General features: G+C 41.8%; 1 protein-coding gene across 6 annotated transcripts in view; it reads left to right on the plus strand.

Moving 5' to 3' along the window:
* nrxn2b (neurexin 2b) overlaps positions 1-21785 on the plus strand; it is a gene marked incomplete at its 5' end in the record, with an annotated part of 672833 nt that overhangs the window by 607534 nt on the left and 43514 nt on the right. For all 6 annotated transcript variants that reach the window (XM_079257326.1, XM_079257328.1, XM_079257327.1 and 3 more), the window contains one exon: positions 13119-13290. In XM_079257326.1, coding sequence (XP_079113452.1) covers positions 13119-13290 — 172 coding nt within the window. The remainder of the gene's footprint in view (positions 1-13118; positions 13291-21785) is intronic.

Raw genomic sequence — 21785 nt, forward strand, 5'->3', positions numbered from 1 at the left:
TGTATCACAATGTACCACTAGTCCTAAACTCTTGAATAAATATATCACTAAAACTAAATGTATTTCTGTTTGTATTTACCAAATCATAACCTTCTGTGTAATGACCAGCATGGGATGTATATGTGCCAACTAGAATTAACACAAAATTAAAATTTGCAGACCAACTTCAGTGTAAAATACAAACAAGATTCTTATTTCTGTCAGTGCATTTAAATTCTGGCTACTAGAAACACACACACAGACACACACACACACACACACACACACCCACAGGAGTCTTAAAATATATCCAACACTCGTCTCTATCGTGTTGCATATGGTTTCCAAAATGGTGGCCACTTAAGGAAACTTACTCCCAAAAGCTGCCTCATGCTCCAGAAAATCAACATTTAATCCACACATAAATTACAAAGGGAAATGCTTGACTTATCCCCCAAAGTTATCAGCTCTACACATGATGTTTACAGAGCTGTTTAGCAGGTGAAAAGAAAGGAAATGAGGACACGATGCAGTTTGTTGCCTGTCCCAGATTGAGTCTGAGCAACAACAGAAACACCCACCCCTTTACCGCTCCCAGAGCAGCAAGAGAGCAAACAATTGTTCCATCTACTTCCCTGTGGTTTCTGTGGTTTCTCCCAGGAGAAACCACAGAAACCACGAAATAATCAGAAATAGATGTGATCACCTTACTTTTAGAGTGTCGCATCTGAACTAAATGTCTGAAAGGCTCTTTTCTTGATGTCTTTTCATGAAACCCATGGCTTGCTCTACCTTATTCATGACTTTGATCAGTTTCATGATTCATACGTCTTCAACAACCTAAAACAATACATCCATCAATCCATTTTCTTAACCACTTAATCCAGTTCAGGCACATGGGAAGCTGGGGCCTAGCCCAACACTCACTGGTCAAGAGGCAGTGTTAAGAGTCCATCACAGGACCAACACAGAGAGACAAACAACACCAAGAACAATGCAAGGCATTTCCCAACACGTTTGCCATACATGTTCTGGTCAGTAGGCAAACCAGAATGTCATGACCACTTAACGTTATACAGCTGATGAGAAAAGATCTAATAACACAAGCAGTAAAGTACATGCAAGTGTTCCCAACACTGTAGGTTTTGTGAGAGGAGTCATCACTGTGATAACTAAGACAATGGAGCAGAAGTTAGTGGCTCTCTGTCGTCAGGATGTAGCCATGCAGCACAGGTGTTGTCGTGTTTCCATGATTCCACGCTGTGCTGCTCCATGAAGCAATGCAAGGTGAGGAAGGAGGAAAATAAAGAGGGATAGTAAAGCTCTGAGGTCAGAAAGTATGGCCAGCGACACAAAACATTTCGCTTTTCATTCTGTCCAAAGGTCACATTCATTCCTTTCAATTTCAGCCAGCAGCCTGCCGCCTCTCCCCAACAGAGAGGAACAGGCTGCACCAAAACACACACACACACACACACACACACACAATAACATTCATAGAAATGTCTCGTCCTCAACTAAACCCAAAAATTAAGATGTTGAAAACATGGATGAGAGAAAGACAGAAGGAAGTTCTCTCTATTGCAGCAGTGTAAACTCAGGCAAGTCATACTAAAGTCTGTTTACTACACCCTACTACTGTTTATAAATTATAAATGTAATGAGTAATATTAAATGGAACATTACTGACAATAACAGCGCTCATATGTTAGCAAACACTCAGGCAGTAAGGTGAATGAATGAAAACAGAGATGTTTCTGGATTTTGAAAACATTTCAAGCATCTCAATCATTTTCTTCAAACTGTTTCGCTCCGTTTGTGTCATCATGTCTTTTTCAGGATGAGTAGCTCAGTGATGAAGATTTGTTCATGCTTTGTTGAAATGAAAATTTTCTTGGCCTTGTTATGGCATCAGCTAAGACAGATAACGCCATGCCACAGAATTAACCCGTACAATGTCACAACGGATTATTATTACACAAAGCCTCTAAACAAAACTCAGCTTATGCACCATATTCAAGGACTCAGCTATCTCATTTCACAGTTTGCTGACTAGATTTATGCTGCCGAGCAGGAATAATCTACAAACCTATTTGCTTTTGACTTGATGCAGCCATCTCCATCAGCGGAGCGTGCTGGGTATCAGTTCTGTCTCCCAAATCATTCACAAGCACTCATGGAACTGTTAGGTTCACCATGTTAGCAGCTCCAGTCAACAGCAATGAGCCTCTGAGGAGGGAACGAGCTGGTGATGAAGGCTCAGAGATCACACGCCAAAGTTAGAGAAATAGATTAAACATCATCCGAATGTTCACAAGTAAAACTTTATGGAATAAAAAAAATATTCATTCATTTAGAATGTTGACTGTTTAGTCTAAATAAGGGTGGTGGGGAAGCTGGAACCTATTGGGCAAGAGGCAGGTCGACCCCAGGCAGGTCACCAGTTCATCTCAACACATTTAATTTATTCACAATCCCAATTCTAAAAGTTGGCACACTGCATGAAATGTAAATAAACACACAATGCATCAATTTTTATATCTCAAATTCATGTTTTATTCTCAAAAGAGTATAAACACATCAGATGTAGAAACTGAGACATTTTACCATCTCGTGGAAAATATGGGCTCAATTTCAATCTGATGCCAGTAACAGCTATATAAAAACATTGCACTAGGGCCAATAAAAAAAAGAAAACTAAATATAAAGTAAGACATAATGGTTTGATTGGCAACAGTTTAATAACATGACTGGGTATAAAAAGAGCACTTCAAAGAGACAAAGCCTCACAGATGTAAAGTACCAGAGGTTCACCAATCTGAGACACGCTGGGTCTTTTGTAATTGTAAAATGATTTCAGAAAAAAAATGCTCCTCGTTATAAAACTGTGAAGATCACATCATCTACATTGTGTGGTGACATGAAAGGACCGAGAGGATCAGGAGGAATCTCTGTATGCATGGTACAAGACTGGGGGTCAAAACTGGATGCTAGTGGTCTGGGGGGCCTCAGCCAGGATTGTAACAAAACCAGACATGATTCTCTACTGGAACTCACAACGTGGACTCCAGAAATCCCAGTCTGTGAACCCAGTTCAGCCTGAAATCCACACATGCAGGTTAAAGCTCCAGGATCCAGAAACACGCCGTCTTCTCTGGACCAAAGCTCGTCTAAAATGTTCTGAGTGGAAACCTGGATGAAGATGTGGAATAGTTTGTGGGCAGCATGGACGGCGTGTCCTGCAGACTAAAGAGGAGAGGGAGCATCCAGCTTGTTATCAGCCTGCATCTCTGATGGGATGGGGTTGCATTAGTGCCGATGGCGTGGGCAGCTTCCACATCTGGGAAGCTCCATCAATGCTGAAACATCTGCTCCCATCCAGACAACGTCTCTTTCAGGGAAGACCTTGCAGATCTCACCCAGAGAGTGGTCCGGAACCCATTTAGAAGAGGAGAGGATGCTTGATGGTAAACATCCTCTGTTGCCTTCATCAGATTCAAAATGAGCCCATATTTTCCATGAAATGGTAAAATGTATCAGTTTCAACATCTGATATGTAGTTTATGAGCTTTTTGGGAAAAAGATGAGTGTTTATGACACTTGGAAATCATTGCCTTCTATTTTTATCCATATTTCATACAACCTATCAGATGTTTTGGAACTGAGGTTGTGAATAAAATCACAAAATGCCATTATGAATAGAAATTTTGTGTCTGCCGCCAGACTTGGCTCAGTTTCAATCTCTTTTATAAAACTCACGAAATGTCATGTCAGTCACCTGCTGTTGCGGTGCTTTGTTCCCGCGGATGGTGGCTGGTGTAATGAGGTTTTGTGGCTGATACAGGGATTAGTGTCATATCTTAGAATCTGATGAAGGATTAGTGGGAGCAGCAAAATGTAAAGGCTAATTGAAAAGAGAAAGGCAGGAAAAAGAAGAACAAAGGAATCAAAGTGCATGGGAAACTTTGTATGTAATCTAAGTTTCTGTGTCCCACCTAAATTGATAAATATCTATGGGTGTCTGGACCAGCCTGGTAAGCGATGAACCGTGGGTGGATGGGCATCGATTTCCACTGCAACAGTAACAGAGATCCTTTCCTGGCTTTTCCTTGAGGAATACGCCTCCACAGCTTCTGCTGTGGCTTCCAACTCTTCATTAGCTTCTTTTTTTCATCTGATTACCATCTTCTCTTTGCACCCCCACTTTTTACTGCTGTTTTATTCATCCTTCTCCCTCTGTCTGTTTTATCTCATCCATCCATCTCTGGCTGAGGAAGGACTGAAGAGGCGCTAACATGAAAGCATCTTTGCTCCTAGATTTCTTAAGGTTTCACTTGTGTGTCTTGATAAATTTAAACAGTCTGAACCACTCTCTTGACAGCAGTCTGGCTTGTAAATGATGAGTCTATTTTAGCGCTAAGGTGGCTTATTCCCTTAATATTTATTCATTTTTCATGGGAGAAAGCAGAAGAAGGTACCCTGGCCAGCTTGAGCTTGTTTAGAAGTGACAACAGAAAAGTGCTTTTCTTTAGGTAAACTGAGAACTTTCACATCCTTTAACTCACCGATTCATGCAGCTCTAAATCAACCCAGCTGTATTAATATTATGCTTGAGTCAATATGTCGAAATGATAAAAGGACTCGATGCAGTATGTCCAGAGTCGTGACCATCCCACTCAAGAAATGTCACAGAACTTATCTCCTCAGCTCTGCAACTTTTTTATTTTTATGACCCAATTTATCAGCTTTGTGTTTGCCGTTTCTTCACTTCGAGTGGCAGAAAGATCACTTGATACAGCTCTAAGCAAAGCTTTCAGACCAAATCAATATACATCCATAGAATCACTGCACACACCGTGGATTTGCTCTGAGTGAATCTGTGTGACTGAGTGGGGGACATTAGATGTGTCCCATGACAAATAGCTGCAACATCAGTCTGTCTAACCATGTCTCACCAGCTTATATGCAGCAAAAAGGCCTTTTTCATCCTGTTTTGAAAGGAAGTATTACTTTTCTTGAACTAAAACGTCTTTACATGCATGTTAGATTCAATTAGAGCACTGAAACGAACTGTAAAAAAAAGTAGTTAAATCAGCTTAACTGAATAGTTTCAATTGATAAAAAGTGATTGGAGAAACTTCCACATCACCAAGTTCCCTCAGCTCAACAGTTTTGGGCCAAACTTACTTTACTTTAGTTTATTTCAAATAAAAGCTGAATCACGTTCACACGTGCATGCCCACAAGCGCTCCTCTCTCCTTCTGCTTTCTATTAAATGTTTCTGATGTCTGTGTATCATTAAGTTTCTATTAAGGTATATGTTTGATAGTTGTGCTTTTTCACATCAGTATTATTCTACTTTCTGTATCCTGTAGTACTGTAGCAGTTTATATTGTTTTTGTGATTTTTCTTTTCCTTCCTCTGCCAGGTTCAGCACCGCCAAATCAGGAGTAATGGTTACAATTAAAAAAATATATATATATTTATAATACCAACGGCAGCCATACATATGATGTCTCCCTTGGTAGAGCAAATCTGTCGGACTACATGTTGCACACCGACTGCTGTTCTGTTTATGATGATGCTGAACAGGACAGAGGTTAAAAAAAGTAAATAACAAAATCATTCTGACTCAATTTCATGGAAAATCAACTTAAAAGATTCAAGTTGTTCCTAAAAGATGCATCGCAAAGTAACCTAATATTCACATTCTAGCTAACTATACAATTTGAAAAGAAAATATTTCAGTTTTATATTTCCACTTCCTAAACTGGGGGTATTTTAAGAAACACAGAATCAACAGCCTTATTTTTGCTGCTGGAATAACTTAATCACCATCAGGTAGTGGGTGTCACTCACTGTGCTATCTTTCACACGCAATTAACATGGTTCTGCAATTCTCTTGATTTCAGTCTAACTGAATCAACAAAAGACAGGTTTGATCACCAAAACAAAAGACTAAAAAATTAAGTGAGATTTGTGTAAAAACAAAAGATGTCACGAGAGTGGTGGAGGCGAGGAAACGCAGGAATCGAAGCCAAGGATGCAGAATATCCAGAAGTTTTTAGTGAACTGAAACGAAGGGAAGCGAACACATTTAGTGACTTTTAAAAGCAAAGTAAAGAAAATATTAATTGAAATTGCTGCTTTTGTTTCAAGATAGTTTCTGTCTGAGTGAGAAAGAAGAAATTCTGAAAGAAGAATTGACATGTTGGCCTTGAAGGACTTTTCACTTAATAAGACGCTGGAATGAATGTTTCACCACTTCTTTTAGAATATTTCCCACTCGTCTGAAATCAGATTATTTGTCCTTGTTTCAGGAAATCTTACTGAGTGTAAATGTCTTGCTTCACTGGAAGATTTTACTTGATCATAGACTTTTTCCTGGTAATAATAGGAAAATTCATTCTGCAGAGCAGTTGCTTAGTTTTTCCTTTCTCTGTATGATTGGCTGCCAGGATATTATATGCATCTCTGAGTGTGCATAGTGTGGACAGCTTTTTAAAATGCTGTAGTGTGTTTTCAGTCTTGTGAAACCTCACACAAGGACACCCTCATGTTTGCGTATGTGTGAAGTGAGCAGGTCAGGCGGGAGTCAGTCTTACAGGTCTGATGGCCATTGTGCTGGAGGACGCCATCCATCAACAGTCCCAGCGGTAAACATCATGAAATCAGCTCACTATGTGCCGTTTGTTGCTTTCCAGTTCTGGAGATTGGAAACTGACAAGTTTCAGTGTGAGTTAAGAACCAGGATTTACAGAGGAAGATATTTGGTCTGATTTATGTGTCTCTGTTTTTTTGGTTCTGTAGAGAAAAAAAACGTTGCCTCGCTCTGCTGCAGGTTGGCTCGCCGCCTGTTTGTGTGCACTCCAGGACAAATAGGCAAACCCAGCGTGAGTCATGGTCTGATGGGAGAGTCAGGATTCAGAGGCTTGCACACACTCCAACACACGCGTGTACACACACCACATTAGTCTAACTCATTGATTTTTCAATGAGATCGGATTCACCATCAGAGCAGCCAGTCCTGGTTGTCAGTGCAGGAAAGAACGGATGACCACTGTCGCTGAAACGAGGCAAAGAAAAGGAGGAGTGCAGCCGTGGAGCAGGGGGGATAAAGTGCTATTAAGATGAAGAGATGTGGGGGGGGGGGGGGGGAGAGCGGCTCGCTCAAGGTGACTGCTGGGGATCACGGCAAACACATACAAATGAGTTGGCTGAGAGAAGGTGTGGTGAACGAAACCAACCGTGTCCTTCCTGCAAAGCGTTGGTTCTCCACCGCCAACCAAATCTAACTGACACACACGTAGCCCGTCTGCAGCAGCACTCAAGATGAGAAAGGGCAGACATGTAGTCTGAGCTTCCCAGCTCCAGATTCCTGCTGGCCCCAGTGTTTCCCTCCTTACGCCACGAGGCTGCAATCTTGAAGACGCACAGTTGGAGATTTAGCCGGTGAGAAGTCTACATGTTATGCAACTGCTTTTTTTTCCTCCTTACATAACGCTGCAGTTTTTGAGTGGAAGATTAGCCCCACTATACACTGCTCTCTCGTAGCAGATGCCACAGCCAATCTCCGCTCACAGGCATTTTGCATGCGCTTTGACAAGCTGATTACCCATACAGAGCCAGAATTACCCTCAACAGGAAAGATGCACAGATATCTTATGATGGTCTATCTGCTCAGTTGCAGAAGCCTGCAGGATAAATAGATTCACTAATACTCATCTGTAACTACAAATAGCACATACATTTTAACATTACTGCAGAGTTGAAGTAAAAGTTCAAATGCTTTGCTCATGCTGTAAGCCTGCATGAAATATAAGGTCTCTTCGCACCACATGCTTGTGTCCGATGTATGTGCTCATCCGCATAAGAATTGATTGCCTTTCATTGGGCATCCAGCAAAAAATAAAAAAAATCTATTTATCAGTCATTTCTCTGTTCACTCTGCTCCACTGGCTGATTCATAAGCGCATAAATATTGCAGCTCTGCACGCTTACACTCGCATGTCAACTTAGGCTCAAGCAGATACAGGCTGTGATAGATCATTATTGGAAAAATGAGAAAGGAGCTGATGAATAGTTTGCATTTTCACCACCCGTGGGACTATTAATATGAAATCTGTCAAACTGAATTATCAACATCAGCAACTATCCAAACCGGTCAGCTGCTTTTTCTGGACAGTTTCTTGAGGCGAGTTGATGCAGCAAAAATGCAAAATAAGCTCAGCGTGATTTAAGCAGCTGTAACTGTCTCCACCAGGTTCTTTCGGAAGCCATGTCTCAGCCATCACAGTTTCTTTTCACCCGCTAAGCCATGTTTGCTACATTTTAGAAGGGGGTACATAAACACTGTTTTAAGGTGAATAGGAAGGAAATGACTGAGCTGTTTGGAAATCAAAGAAATCCTTCTGCACTGCACTGCATTGCCTCTTTGTTTAGTTCCCTCCCATCTTAATTGACTACCAGTGAGAAACAACGAGATCTCAAATTGCTCCGATGGAGCTTTGATCTCAAAACACCTGAAGGCTCCCAAAGGATCATCCAGGTTCCTCTTGTCCTTGTGTTGCACAGTGTCTCAGTTTGCCCCCTTCTTCCTCCTCCTACTCCTCCTCTTTCCTCCCTTTCTCTTTCTTTTTCTGCTTGAAACGATCAGCGAGAGCTCTCTGAGGTTGCCAGATAACCCTGATGCACGCGCGCCAGCTGCAGCCTCTGCCTCATTCTCATTCTCATTCTCTCCTCGATGCTAGCGTTTACCTCAACGCGCTCTCACAAGCCGCAAGGTCATAGTGAAATATTTTGGAAGGAAACGCTCTGGCATTTCGGCACCGCTAGCGCTCTGCTGGGGTTCCCGCACTGAATTCCAAAGCCAATTTTCTTTGTCTTTGAGAAGAAAAAAAGAAGGAGAGACCAAAAAGAAGATTAGAGAAACTTTTTAGTTTCAGGAAGCTGAACAGTTTTAACTGACAGTTTGTGCTGTGCAATAAAAGGCTTGTGTTATACTGAGACTTCAGATGCTGCAGTGAGGACAGCGAGTTTGTACTTGAGTAATTACTGTAATGCTCAAGAGGAAGTCTTTGGAAAAATGTATTCCATCATTTCTCTTTTTTTCTCTCCCTGGATAAAACTTTCCTCTGTGAAGCTTAATGCAATAACAGTAAAAAATGCTTTTGGCTAAAGATAAAACTCATTTCGCTCTGCAGATGTTTTTCCAGCCCCTTGCCACTTTAGATCCTTGAATATTTTATTGAACATCAGTAACTCAAAGAGATGCTGTCTTCCTTGGGCATTTGAGATTGAAATTGGATGTAATTGAAACTGTATCAGCTCTTTCGCCCTCTAGTCTACAGTGGACCCCCTGCCTGTAATACTGATTGGCCCACAAAGGAAAAATAAGATGAGCTACCCTCCAGATGAAAGAAGTGGAACAATCCGCCATCAGCCGGCAGGTGCGGCAGAGACTAAGGCCTGCTAAGCAGTAGCTGAGAAGCAGTCGTGTTTAAAGAGCAGCTAGAGATCATTTGAAAGTTACCTCTCAGTCCCTTCATTTCAGTGCAGCAGGCTTGACTGCACCCAGTCATTCAGAGAGTTATTCTTTCTTTCCCTCTGTTTCCAGAGATATGTTCGCTTAAGGGAAATAGCCATTAAAATGTCATTACCGCTTCACTAAAATCATTTTTAAGAAAGCACTGGTTCCCAGCGGCTCCCCACCATAATGGACTCAATACATTCCCTCAGCTCTGAGAAGAGCCGTAATGTTGCGGAACACAAATGCTAATCTCTCTGTAAATATCACTAAAACTCCCTCCTTCCTTCTGCTTTTCAGTCCTAATAGTGCGGATTCACTCCGCTTTGCCCTGGCAAATTGAATTAATTCTCCAAGCAAAGGTGTTGTGATTATTCTAAGCTTCCCAGTGTGTGGGATGTAATGGAGATGAGCCTGACATTTCCATCCACAAGCATTTTTCACTAACACTCCGTGTTGTCTCCTCACGATGAAGCATCTCAATGGTAACAATAATCTAAAGATTAGATTTTCAGTCCATACCGGATTCTGGCATGGATGTGGAGAGCAGGCAGAAAGACTGCGAGGGCTAGTACATAACATGAATCAATTCATTAAGCACCTAAGAAGGTGGAAGCACTTTACCATTTGAGACATTTGAGCCGTTTCAGGGTGAGATCATCTGTTGGGAAGTCTATCAAAACGCCGCTGTGGATCTTCATGGGAGAGTTTCTCATCAGCTCTTTTTGTTTTTTCTCAGACTTCTAGCACATTGTGACACATCAATCATGACTGAGTGTGCTTTTTTGGCATGCTTGGTTAATACCCTAATCAGGGCTTGTCATCGGTTAATGGCCTTATTGTGTCTCGGTTAGCAACAGCCCCAAAGACCACCAGATTATCTTTATCATGAACTGACTGCACAACCTCTGCATTTATTTGTTAAATTAAATGTCTGTTTTCAGATCTGTTTAACATTATTGTGTTTTATTTGCTCTTTTTTAGCCATGAATAATGGAAAATCGCTGCAAGCAACACGTTTGCCTCTGGATGCCGCAGCGTATGAGAAGTGGCTGAATAAACATGCATAGCTAATGAGATAATGGGATCAATGAAGCTGTAGCAGCAGAGGGCAGAAAGCAGAGTCCAAATGTGACCTCATCTGCGAAGGAGCTTGACCTGCACTGACAGTCAGGACTTGTTCCTGTCTGCGGTTTGGTTACCAGAGTGGAGTCTCACAGCTGTACACAGCAAAAACTGCAACAGAGGATTTACTGCCAGACAGACAACGTGTCTGCGATGGTACTGTCTGGCGTGCACTCTGCTTCTCTATCCCTCTTTCTCTCACCCTTGTTCTGTGGCTCTCCAGCAGAATGTAACTCTGTAAATGACTTTGACCTTTTCTGGGACTGAGGACAGGAACCACGGAGGGAGAGAGAAGAGGTGGCGGGAGAACAGAGTAAAGTAGGCGGTTGACTGTAATAAACTCGAAGCAGTGGGCGGCTGTCAACACTAATAGATGGAAGAGGGGAGGGGGTCACCCAGTTGATGAATACTGAAGGTGCCTCGGTCCTCAGTAAGCGCTCTCATCTTTACCAGGCCTATTTGTGTGAGATTCACTGCTCAGTCATCAGAATGCAAAAAGAAAGAGCATTTTTGTGCAATGACCAGCCGTCCTATGCGCTATGCCTTCCTAAAACTACATTTCTTCTTTTGCTTTGGAACTCCTTTAAGTCTTGGTGTCAGATTAGACAAAGCATTGGAAACATTCCTCCATGCTATATGTTGACACGAAGCATCACACAGTTGCTTCAGATTTGTCGGCTGCACATCCATGATGAGAATCTCCCCTTTCACCACATCCCAAAGCTGCTCTGCTGGATGTTGGTGAATGTGGAGGCCGTTGGATTACATGTTGTTGGACTGAGATCTGGTGACCTTGGAGGGCGTTGGAGGACAGTGAACTCATCGTCATGGTGGAGATGATGTGAGCTTTGTGACATGGTGCATCATCCTGCTGGAAGTTTCCATCAGAAGATGCTACACTGTGCTCAGAAAGGGATGGACATGGTCAGCAGCAGCACTCAGGTTGGCTGGAGGTTAAACCATGTCATGTTGGTACCAAGGCAACGTTTCTCCATCTTCTATTGTCCAGTTCTGGTGAGTCTGTGTGAATTGTAGCCTCAGTTTCCTGTTCTTACTGACAGGAGGGAACCCGCTGTGGTCTTCTGCTGCTGGAGAACATCTGCTTCCATGCCAGATGTGTTGTGTGTTCAGAGATGTCTTTATTCATTTATTTAATTATTTATTGTCTGTTTGTCCTGACCAGCACTCCCTACCGGTTCCCCCTCTGAACACTGTTTGCCAACTTCAGATCAGAAGAAGAAGAAGCCTCGAGTGAAAATCCCAGTAGATCATCACTTTCTGGAATACTCAGACCAACAACCATGCTACACTCAGAGCCACTTAAATCTCCTTTCTTCCTCATTCTGATGCTTAGTTTGAACTTCAGCAAGTCATCTTCACCACATCTACAAGGCTAAATGCTGCCGTGTGACTGGCTGATACAAGTGTGGATGATTGTTACGGTTCACTGATTGGCCACTTTATCAGGCACACAAAGTCAAAAAATTTACATTTTAACAAAGAATGCTAAACAAAAATTCATTTTAAAATGTGTATTAAATCTTTTTTCAACTCAAAAGAGGCAGGAAAAATGTAAAATGCTAAACTAAGGCTTGAAACGGTTTTTAAGGCACATGGTTTATAAAATATGTATCGTTTCTTTTCTGAGTCTGTCGAGAACTTGTTAAATATTTCTTCAGAGCAAAGCTGTGAGTGCTGCCATTTCTGCTTTTAAAGTGTGATTGAAAGTGCCTCATTGATCTTGATCCTAATTTAAAAGAGTTAGCATGGCTCGGTTGCCTGACTGTTTAACAGACCAGATCAAATTACCCTGCTGATTTCTACATTTATGCATTTATGAATTCTATATTATCTTTGTAAATACCATTTACACATATTCATACAGGGATGGACTGTGGCGTAGTGGTTAGCACTGTTGCCTAACCTAAGGTTGGTGGTTTGAGCCTTGGCCAGGGGCAAGGTTCAAACAGTGGCCTCTTTGTGTGAAGTTTGCACCTTTTCCCGTGTATGTTTGTTTTCTCACCGGGTACTCCGGCTTCCTCCCATCTTCCAAAGACATGCATGTTAGGTTAACTGGTTACTCTAAATTGTCCCTAGGAGTGAAGTGAGTGTGAACGGTCGTTTGTCTCTCTGTGTGGCCCTGTGATGGACTGGCGACCTGTTCAGGGTGTACCTGCTTCTTGCCCAACGATTGCTGGGATTGACTCCAGCTTCCCATGATCCTGAAAAAGACTAAGTGGTTAAGGAAATGGAAGGATTGCTTTTTGTTCAGTATCTTCATACTCTGATGGGTTAATTGTTGGATTCAGTATCTAGATCTATGGATTTTCTGATTGGTGGACAACCTCTGTTTCCTGAGCCACAGGTGCTATTATTAAGGAGAATATTGTGCTGGAGCATTAGACAGGGAATTCATATTATGACTGGATGACTCCTTTTTGTATGTTGGTGCACTCTTCTCACAAAGTTCTCTATGATCTGTCTGCAGGAGCGGGGAAAGATCGGTGTCATCTTCAACGTGGGAACGGATGACATAACCATCGAGGAGAGCACAGTGATGGTGAGCGATGGCAAATACCACGTGGTGCGATTCACACGCAGTGGTGGCAACGCCACACTACAGGTGGACAACCAGCCAGTCATCGAACGATTCCCCCTAGGTAAGAAGATGGACCCTAATCCATAGACAAGGGGAAGGGATGATCCATGTTCATTAAAATCTTAAAGGAACTGAATTCTGAAAAAAATGGGAAAACTCAGTGGAGAGAGAAAGTAAGAGTTTTGTGAGGGGAAAGAGCATTCTTTACCTTGGCTTCAAAAAAATTTTGTTTTAATTTTTGTTTTACAATGATCTTAAAGACTTCATGTATAAATCTGGGTAATTAAGTCAGATCTTGGTCCAAAAGGCAGGAAAACCCCAAAACCCCTCCTTAGGCAAGTGTTCTTCCATGCAAGAGCTGCAGTTCTCTGCAGTTAGTCTACCATTCTAGCCCCTGGACTGAATGAAGCCAAGCTTAAGCTGGTGAGCAACATTTTTACACTGGGAGGCCACAGTTTAGGGCCCAACATCGTTATACATAGTCTTTAAACGAGGGCAAACATTCGACGAGTTACAGCTGGGAGTGCACTAATTCCCTCGCTTGTTGTTCAACATAATCATGGAATTCTATTGCAGTCTGAATTTCGGGCTATTTTTGGCTGTGCATAAGCTCATGCTTAATTTCTCTCTCCAATGTGTTTCCTAATTTGTACATGGTTGTTCAAAGGAAGATTTTTTTTTGTTCCCAACATGAGCTTGCATAAACTAAACAGGAGCCTAAACTGGACTCTCCGCCTGCATTAATGACGACGTAGAAACTGAGTCACTGAATATGAATAAGGCTCTTCCAATGCCACCTTTTGTCTTCATTGTCTAAAAGCACTGTCTCTGTAACCTCATGGTCTAAATCCAGTAGGGTGAGTGCTGCTAATGTGCTCATATTTAAACTTGTTGACATACAGTAAAGAGCAAAGAGACTGTGACATTCTCTGTCACAGCAGTGTTCCCACATTTTGAGGCTTTGTTTTGGCATTGAGGAAAGCCTATTCTCCTGCTCATCCATCAGCAGAGTGAAGCCAGACCAAGGGGCATGCATCACAGCCAGAGGAGGAAGCGCCCTGTGACAGTTCACTCTTTTCACTTGTTATTATGATGGAAATGCAGCCCTTTTCACTACGGAAGACGCTCCAGAGAGAAGCCTTCATCTAACAATAGAACAAGCTACTGAGAAAAGAACAGCAGCACAGCCTGTTAACACTGGCAAGTGAATGTCATCATCCAGATCTAGGTTTTGTTTCATCAAGCAACATTATTGCACAGTCCCATTTTGTATTCTTTTTCTTCCCCTTCTCTTCCGCTCCCCGTTGCTGTTCATCAAACGTTTCTTTTTTTCATCTACTCAAGAATTAAATAGTGTTATTTTGTTTTTGTTTGTTAGCTTATCTGATAAGTTTGTGTTTTTCTCTCAGAGCCCAACTGAAGGTTTTAGGAAGAAAACGGGGGGTTATTTCAGGACCAAGGGAAGGAAACACAAAAGCTTTGATTCATTTATGTGAGCCAAATTCACTCAAAGACTATTTTTGGGCACCAGCTTTGAAAGCTCCAGACGTAAAGTGTCTGATTGGGTGCCATCCTGGGGAAAACAGAAACGTTACACATTAAGGAAGCAAAATTTGGATGAAGCTTTGGCACAGAGGGGCGGAGGAGTGCAAAGGGGAGAGGGAATGAAAAAGGAAAGAGGTGTGGGGATTGCAACGTCATTATTGACTCATGAAGTGTAGAAGAGGATTGCGTGAGCTTATGTGTTCTAGAGACAAACTTTTGTTTTGAAACAAGTTCATACATCCCAAAATAGAGATTTAGACATCTTCTGCTTATCTAAATAGGACAAAATACTCTGCACGCACAGATTGGGAGAGTAGTCAGAGCCGTTTCAGTTGTCTTCATGGAGTGTGTTTGGAGTTTGTTCTCGAAAAAGTCTTCGAAGTTGCATTGAAATATGCCTCCAATCAAGGCACTAAGTTAGGTATAACAGGTACCAAATTCTGCTTCTTCCAACAAAACAAATGCAGTTTCATGCCAAAATTTCTATCCCAAATGATACTGTTATGACCCACATGAAGCAGTATCATCGGGATTCCATGCCGTTTTAAGCCCTGTCTGGTACTTTGTGTATTTACTGAATAACATGCAGGATTTCTAGTCTCTTAAGTCAAAGCAGGGTAGATTTTGCCATGGGGGAGATACAGGACACGGATGGCAGAGCGAAACAAGTAATCTTTCTGCAGTTTTATTTTCTGACGAACATCAATGGTTATGCTGAAGACCGAACGTCTAAATTAAACCCTGAAGTGTTTGCTTTTCCCAGAAAACCTCCATTAAAGTCCTGACTGGCCAGCAGCCAGCTTAAAACAGTAGGCAATCACAAGCTGATGATTCAGAGAGACAAGATGTTGACAGCAAACATGGTCGTTACAGGTCAGCCGCGTTCAACGTCGAAGCAGCACATCGTCTGATGTCCCACAAAGTGATGTTTGTAGGCCTCAGGGAGTCTGTGTCTGTGGGTGTTTTGGTCCGTGTCTGATTCTACATGTGACAGTGCATGTGTCCGTCAACGTCTATCATGTTGTGCATTGTGTGAGTGTGTCATGCTCTCCTTTTTGCCTTTGTGCTTGTGTGTATACGCATGCATGCACTTGATGGACAAAGAGCAGACAAAAAGTGTCAGAGGGAGCACACAGTCAGCTAATCCCAGATGTCAGATGTCCCCCGGTGGGTCCTGCAGCAACAGTTATTGACACACCCAACATCCCTTATTCCTTAAATGGCAGACTGGCTCAATGATAATAATAATAATAATAACCCCGGTACACCCCAAAGTAATGCAACCCAGCCACAGATAAACAGGTAGATGTTGGTTGCAATGCCATATAATGTGCATTATTTCCCAGATACACACTTTACCAAAACGTGTTGACCGGCTCGATGCACTGAAGAAGAATTTGTGCTGATGGGGTTTATTCCTGTTGGAGAACTGATGTAAACCCCATATAGGATTGTTTCAGGAAAATATCTTTCATTAAAGAGTAAAGCAGGCTGGAACCCTGGAAAACCCGTTGTGTTATCTGAACTTACAAAATACTGGTTTAACCATAAAAGTACTATGTTAAAAATAAATTTTAAATATTTAAACAAGCTGATCATAACCTTTCAGTTTGAGTGTGGTCGCAGTTTTATCATTGCTGCTCTGATGGGTACCACTTACTGTTCTAGTATTTCCCAACTAAAACCTTATATACATTTATATATATATATATATATATATATATATATATATATATACATATATATATATGTACAGGTAAATTTATAGGTAAATTTAGTTTTGCTTTTCATGTTCTTTTTATTTGTAAGATTTTTTTTTCACACATGTGATCATGTGGGGACAAAATGTATATACTAAAGATGTACTGGAGTCCATGTTTCAATAGAATTTCTCATTTATAGCAAATTGCATATGTATGTACTGCTGCTAAAGTACATATTCATCAGACAGTAGCGTTGACTGTAAGTGGTCAGAGACTCTACATGTGAAAATATCAGATTTTACAAATGCTTTGCATCTTTTTCATCCCCTTTTAAGATTTTTTTGCGCCATTTTCTGCCAGCACTTTTAACTCCTGCTCATCCTGGCCTTTAGACACTCAGAGGAGAGATCGGCTTTAGAGAACTGGGGTCTGCCACAGCATTAATCCCCCTCTTACATGAAGGCAGCTGCCCTTTCAGCAGCTGCTCCAGAAACAGACCAGGAAAAAGAGAATGCTCCAAGGGAAAACATATTTTTGAGCTGTGAAGGGAGGTGTGTGTGGCTCCATATACTGCTTTTATGTGGACTATTGATGTGCAGATGTATAGGTACATATAGTTTGTGTCGCCCTGCATCACTAGTGAAAAATCTCTCACTTTTTTATCCTCCTTATCATCATCTCTCTGCATTAACTCTTTTTTTTCATAACTATAGGGATTTAGCAAAGTAAATTTTGACATTACAGGGGGAAAAAAAAGAGTCATCCATTTCCTAAGGGTTCGTACTGCACTTGGCATTTGGACTTTGCTGCAGAGCCCTAGAGCTTTAGATAATCATTATGCGTTTCAAAGTCACAGTTATGCGGTCTCCATCACAGTACATTTGCTGTAATAACCGTACTTTCCTAACTCCTGACTGTATCATTATGACCAATATGCAAGAGCACAGTGTGCAATCTTTCTTCCACACTTACTACTTCTTACTCACTTGTCTATTATACAAGCTGCACATCTACTGTGAAGCTGTCGCCTTTCTGATATCGATTAGCATTTCAAGGAGGAGGTGGCGTGGGAGTTGAGGGGTTAATGCATGAATGGAATAGAGGAAAGCAGGGGAGTTGGAAAAGACGCAAAGTGAAAGTCCTCCACAATTACTCCGAATAATAATATATGAAAGTAGAAGAGAAATGAATAGTGGAAGGGAAGAAAGAGAGCAGTTTGATTAAGGAGTAAGATGGAAGATCATGCACGCCAAAAAACAAGCTGCTGATTCTGCTGCGCTGGATGAGGCTTTTGTGCATTATACGGCACACACATACCCTTCACATGCAGACACGCAGCGCAGCTTTTTGCTGCTTGAAATGCGTCCACAGGATATTTTTCTTGAGTAGACCAGCATACCACTTACTACGGATCATAAATCAAGGATTGAAAAAGAGGAAGGAAAGAAAGATAAAGGACAAAGACTGGGCTATTGTCATTCCCTGTTTCCACCCTGTAAGGCGTTTAGAGAATCCGTTCAGCGTGAACGCTGGCCATTAGAAAGAGGAGAGATTTGCGGATTCACAGAAGAAGAGAGAGACTCTTTGTACCAGCGAGGTCAGCTCCGTCTCCTCCAACTGAGCTATTAAGATGTTCTTACTTCTCTGATAAACGGTGTAAGAAAAAGGGGTCAACAAAGCTCTCAGCTGTGCTCTTTCCTTCCTCTTTCCCCTTTTTATCATTACTTATACTGTTTCTCAGCATCCATCTTTGTCTCTGCAACCTCCACAGTCTGAGAGACAGAAAACCAAGCGTGAATAAACAGGGAAGATAAAGCGAGGAAAAGGAGATTGAACCAGCCAAGAAGATCTGCTTCCCTCTTCCCATTGGCAAAAATAATATGAGAGCACTCTAAAAGTAGTCAGAGTAGCTAAAAGCAGGGAAGAGCAGACGGATTAGGATGGGAGAAGGGTACACTCTGTGGAAGACACCACAGTCAGACAAATGGCTGGAGGCAGAAGGACTTTCTCTAGTTTGGGCCGCCCCACAAGAAGTACTGAAGCAGTCTTGCGTAGCTTTAATGGTCCACTGGGCAGAAGATGATAGATGAGCATGTGGGGTTAAATCCATGTCAGGATTGGCAGGAAACCATATTTACTATCATCTTGCTCAGGAAGAGGACCCCTTTTGTTTTGTGGCTTTTTGTTCGGCCGCGGTGAGTTAAATATGATACGCTCTGTTTCAGCAGCCTTTGGCAGTGTGGTGAAAAGTACAAATCATCCCCACAACATGCAGCATTCGACATGTAGGAGTAACAGGCAGCAGGGGAAAGTAAGGATTTCATCTGGGAAAAGTTAAAGTCCACTATTTAGTTTGACGGCTGTAACAGTCAACTAAGATTCAGATGCATCCTGTAGAGACAATCTATGTATGCACGCTGAGAAGTAAGCAGGTGATATGCCCTTTTATCAGAACAGGTAAAAAATGTACTTTTACTAGTGTTACAGGTGTATTTATTTTGTAGTAGACACTTTTGTAGTAGTTTTACACGTCCCTGTGTTCTTTTGAGACCAGAAAATATAAAATTGTACATATAGCCCGTGTAGTTTTGAAAATATGCTGTTTGTTGGAGATGAGTCTTTTCAGACGGAAAGCAGAAAAAACAGACCTTGTGATGAAGAAGCAAAGCAAGAATTTTCTGCAGAGGTGAGGCTAACATCACCTGAAAAAACTCACTATAATTTATTGTTCTGAAAGGCAGAAGTTAAACATGGGCTAGTCCTGGTGAAATGTAGCTGCATGTATGTAAAGAATTGTAGATTAATTGTACTGTTTAAAAGCAACATTTCTTTGTTAAAGCAGTGTTTCTGACCAATTAATCTTACACCATCTGAAAGTCTGTTGATTTACCTTTTAAATGAAACTGCATTCATCAGAAAAATACATTTGTTGAAAGATTTTCTCTGCTAAACAGCTAATTCTGCGATTGACTCGTTGTTGACTCGTGTTTGAAGCTTCATGTGCTGATAATCGTGTGCCTGATTGTTGCCTCATAGTCAGCACCTGTTAGCATGAACCCTGCTACTGTGACGAGTCCAGATTCTGTTTATAGCCATGGAGGTAGTAGGGCCAAAGTGTGGAGAAGATGTGGAAAACACCACACAGATTGTGGCACCGATGAGGTAGTAGCTTCTGGTGGTGTTCTTCCACATGCTATTGAGGTCCCTGTTTGTTTCTGATTCAAATCATCAAATCAAATATATGACACCATACAAGAGTCGATAGCATAATAAGCATTATTGGCATTGAGAAGGAAGTTCTGGCCAAAAACGAATTGGTACAACCCACAGACTCATTTCTGCAGGTCATCTGTATGTTGCTCCATTTAAAGGGGAAATAAACAGGCTTCCCACTGGTGTAATGGGAAACTACTGGGAAATTGTTTTGTTACTTCAAGCCCAATTATTATAACATTTTGTGGGATTAATGTAAAGTGTAACTGATGTTAGTTATGTTAAAAATAAAGAAGGACAGAAAGAAAGAAAAGTTTGCAAAAGAAGGGGAAAGGATAAAAACAAAGAGGTAACTAAGGTCAACTGGATGGCTCACAAATCACGGATGACAGCTGGTTCTTACAGGGCTCCGCAGCTCCTTCTGATTGGATCCTGCACAGTTGGAAAGTATCTCATATTATTGGCCTGTGGCTATGAGATGATGGAGAGAAAGAACGAAGACAAATGTCCAAAAAAGTAATGAATAGGGGAGAGAGAAAGCAGGAAGAGGCAGCTAAGTAGTGCAGATCGCCGGTGGGAAAAGATTGCTTTGGGTAATTAGGGAAGTGACAACTTTGATTTCCACGTGTGTTTTTGGAGGGGGGGGGACTTCCTTTGGCTGATTCTAGCAGCCACTTGTGCAAAAATCCTCGGCGGCTGAGATGAAAGGTGGTTTGGATCTTGCTGTAGCAGGAGAGAAGGGGAAAGAATAAAAACGAGCTGTTGGACTGATAACTGCGGCACACATGAAAGATGAGCGAGCAGTTAGAGCGGTGACAATCATCTGCTTTACATGAAAGGGAAACATGAACGCTGGGTGAGGTATTTTCATGGAACAAAGGCAGATGGTGGGTCGGTAAATCTCTGTTTCTTGTGCTTCACAGCCACACAGCCTGACTGCAATATTTGGCTAAAAGAAATAAGACAAGGGAGGAAAGAAATGACAGAATTCCATAGCACTGTGTAAATTTCATCCATTCTCCATCTAATCCATATAAAGTTACTAAATGAAAAACTCGGGCTAGCTTGACAGAGAGATGGTTTCTGTGGGAGGGGAGGGAGACCAACATGGCCGCTAGCCAGTCGTCTCCAATGTAATCTCCATTCTTGAGGATGGATTTCCAATGTGGGTGTCCTGTACAAGGGCATCTAGCTGCCTGCAGTGCTATATGATATACGGTTGGCTCCTCTGATAGTCTGCACACACACACACACACACAGATTTAGTCACACACGTGTACACGTATGCACTGATAAGGAAGGAGACAAAACATTGTGATTCATATGCTGGATTATCAGCACACTCTCGTCCAACAGTCTCAGACAGGCACTGAAAGAGATACTTTACACTCCCAGTGCGTTGTGCAGGCCTGCTGCCTGTCCTCCACTTTACTCTGTGTCTCCTGAAGGTGCCAGACAGTCAGAGCCCCCCCACCACCACCCACCCACCAGAGTTGCAGCTGTGACATCTACACAAAGCTGGTCCCAGCATGCAACAAGGAGATGAACAGGTTTCTACATAGATACTGATAGATGAGGGGGGGTGGGGGGTGGCATGACTATAGGTACGGTGGCTGGCTTGTTTTTATTCATGTCACCCAAATAAAAAAATGAATGTAACGCATGATCAATAAAAATATATTTATGTCTCTTTCTGCTGTTGATCAGCAGAAATATTACATTTATAAGCATCAATAAGTTGATTCTGTGAGAAACAGTCCAGTATTATCAATATCTAGTGTTTTAAACAGAAATACATTTATTTTTCCAGACACTAATTGAGCCTGAGTTTACAATATCAATATTAATACGTAAAATTATTTTTTTCAGCTATCTAACAAAATCCATTTAAGTACAAAAAAAAACAAAAGTGGAAGTCACAATCTATCTTAAAATACGGCAGTTTCTACTGAAAACAGAAGTGAAGTCCACCATGTTTTTTGCTCCTGTGTCAATGCTGCTGATTAGCGATTGGAATAGTTCCCAACAACCTACCGACCTACTAGGAGGCACATCAGGCCCCTGCTGACCCAGAAGAACGGGCTGACCGATACTG

This window comes from Telmatherina bonti, assembly GCF_933228915.1.
Source record: "Telmatherina bonti genome assembly, chromosome: 18".
Classification (NCBI taxonomy): Eukaryota; Metazoa; Chordata; class Actinopteri; order Atheriniformes; family Telmatherinidae; genus Telmatherina; species Telmatherina bonti.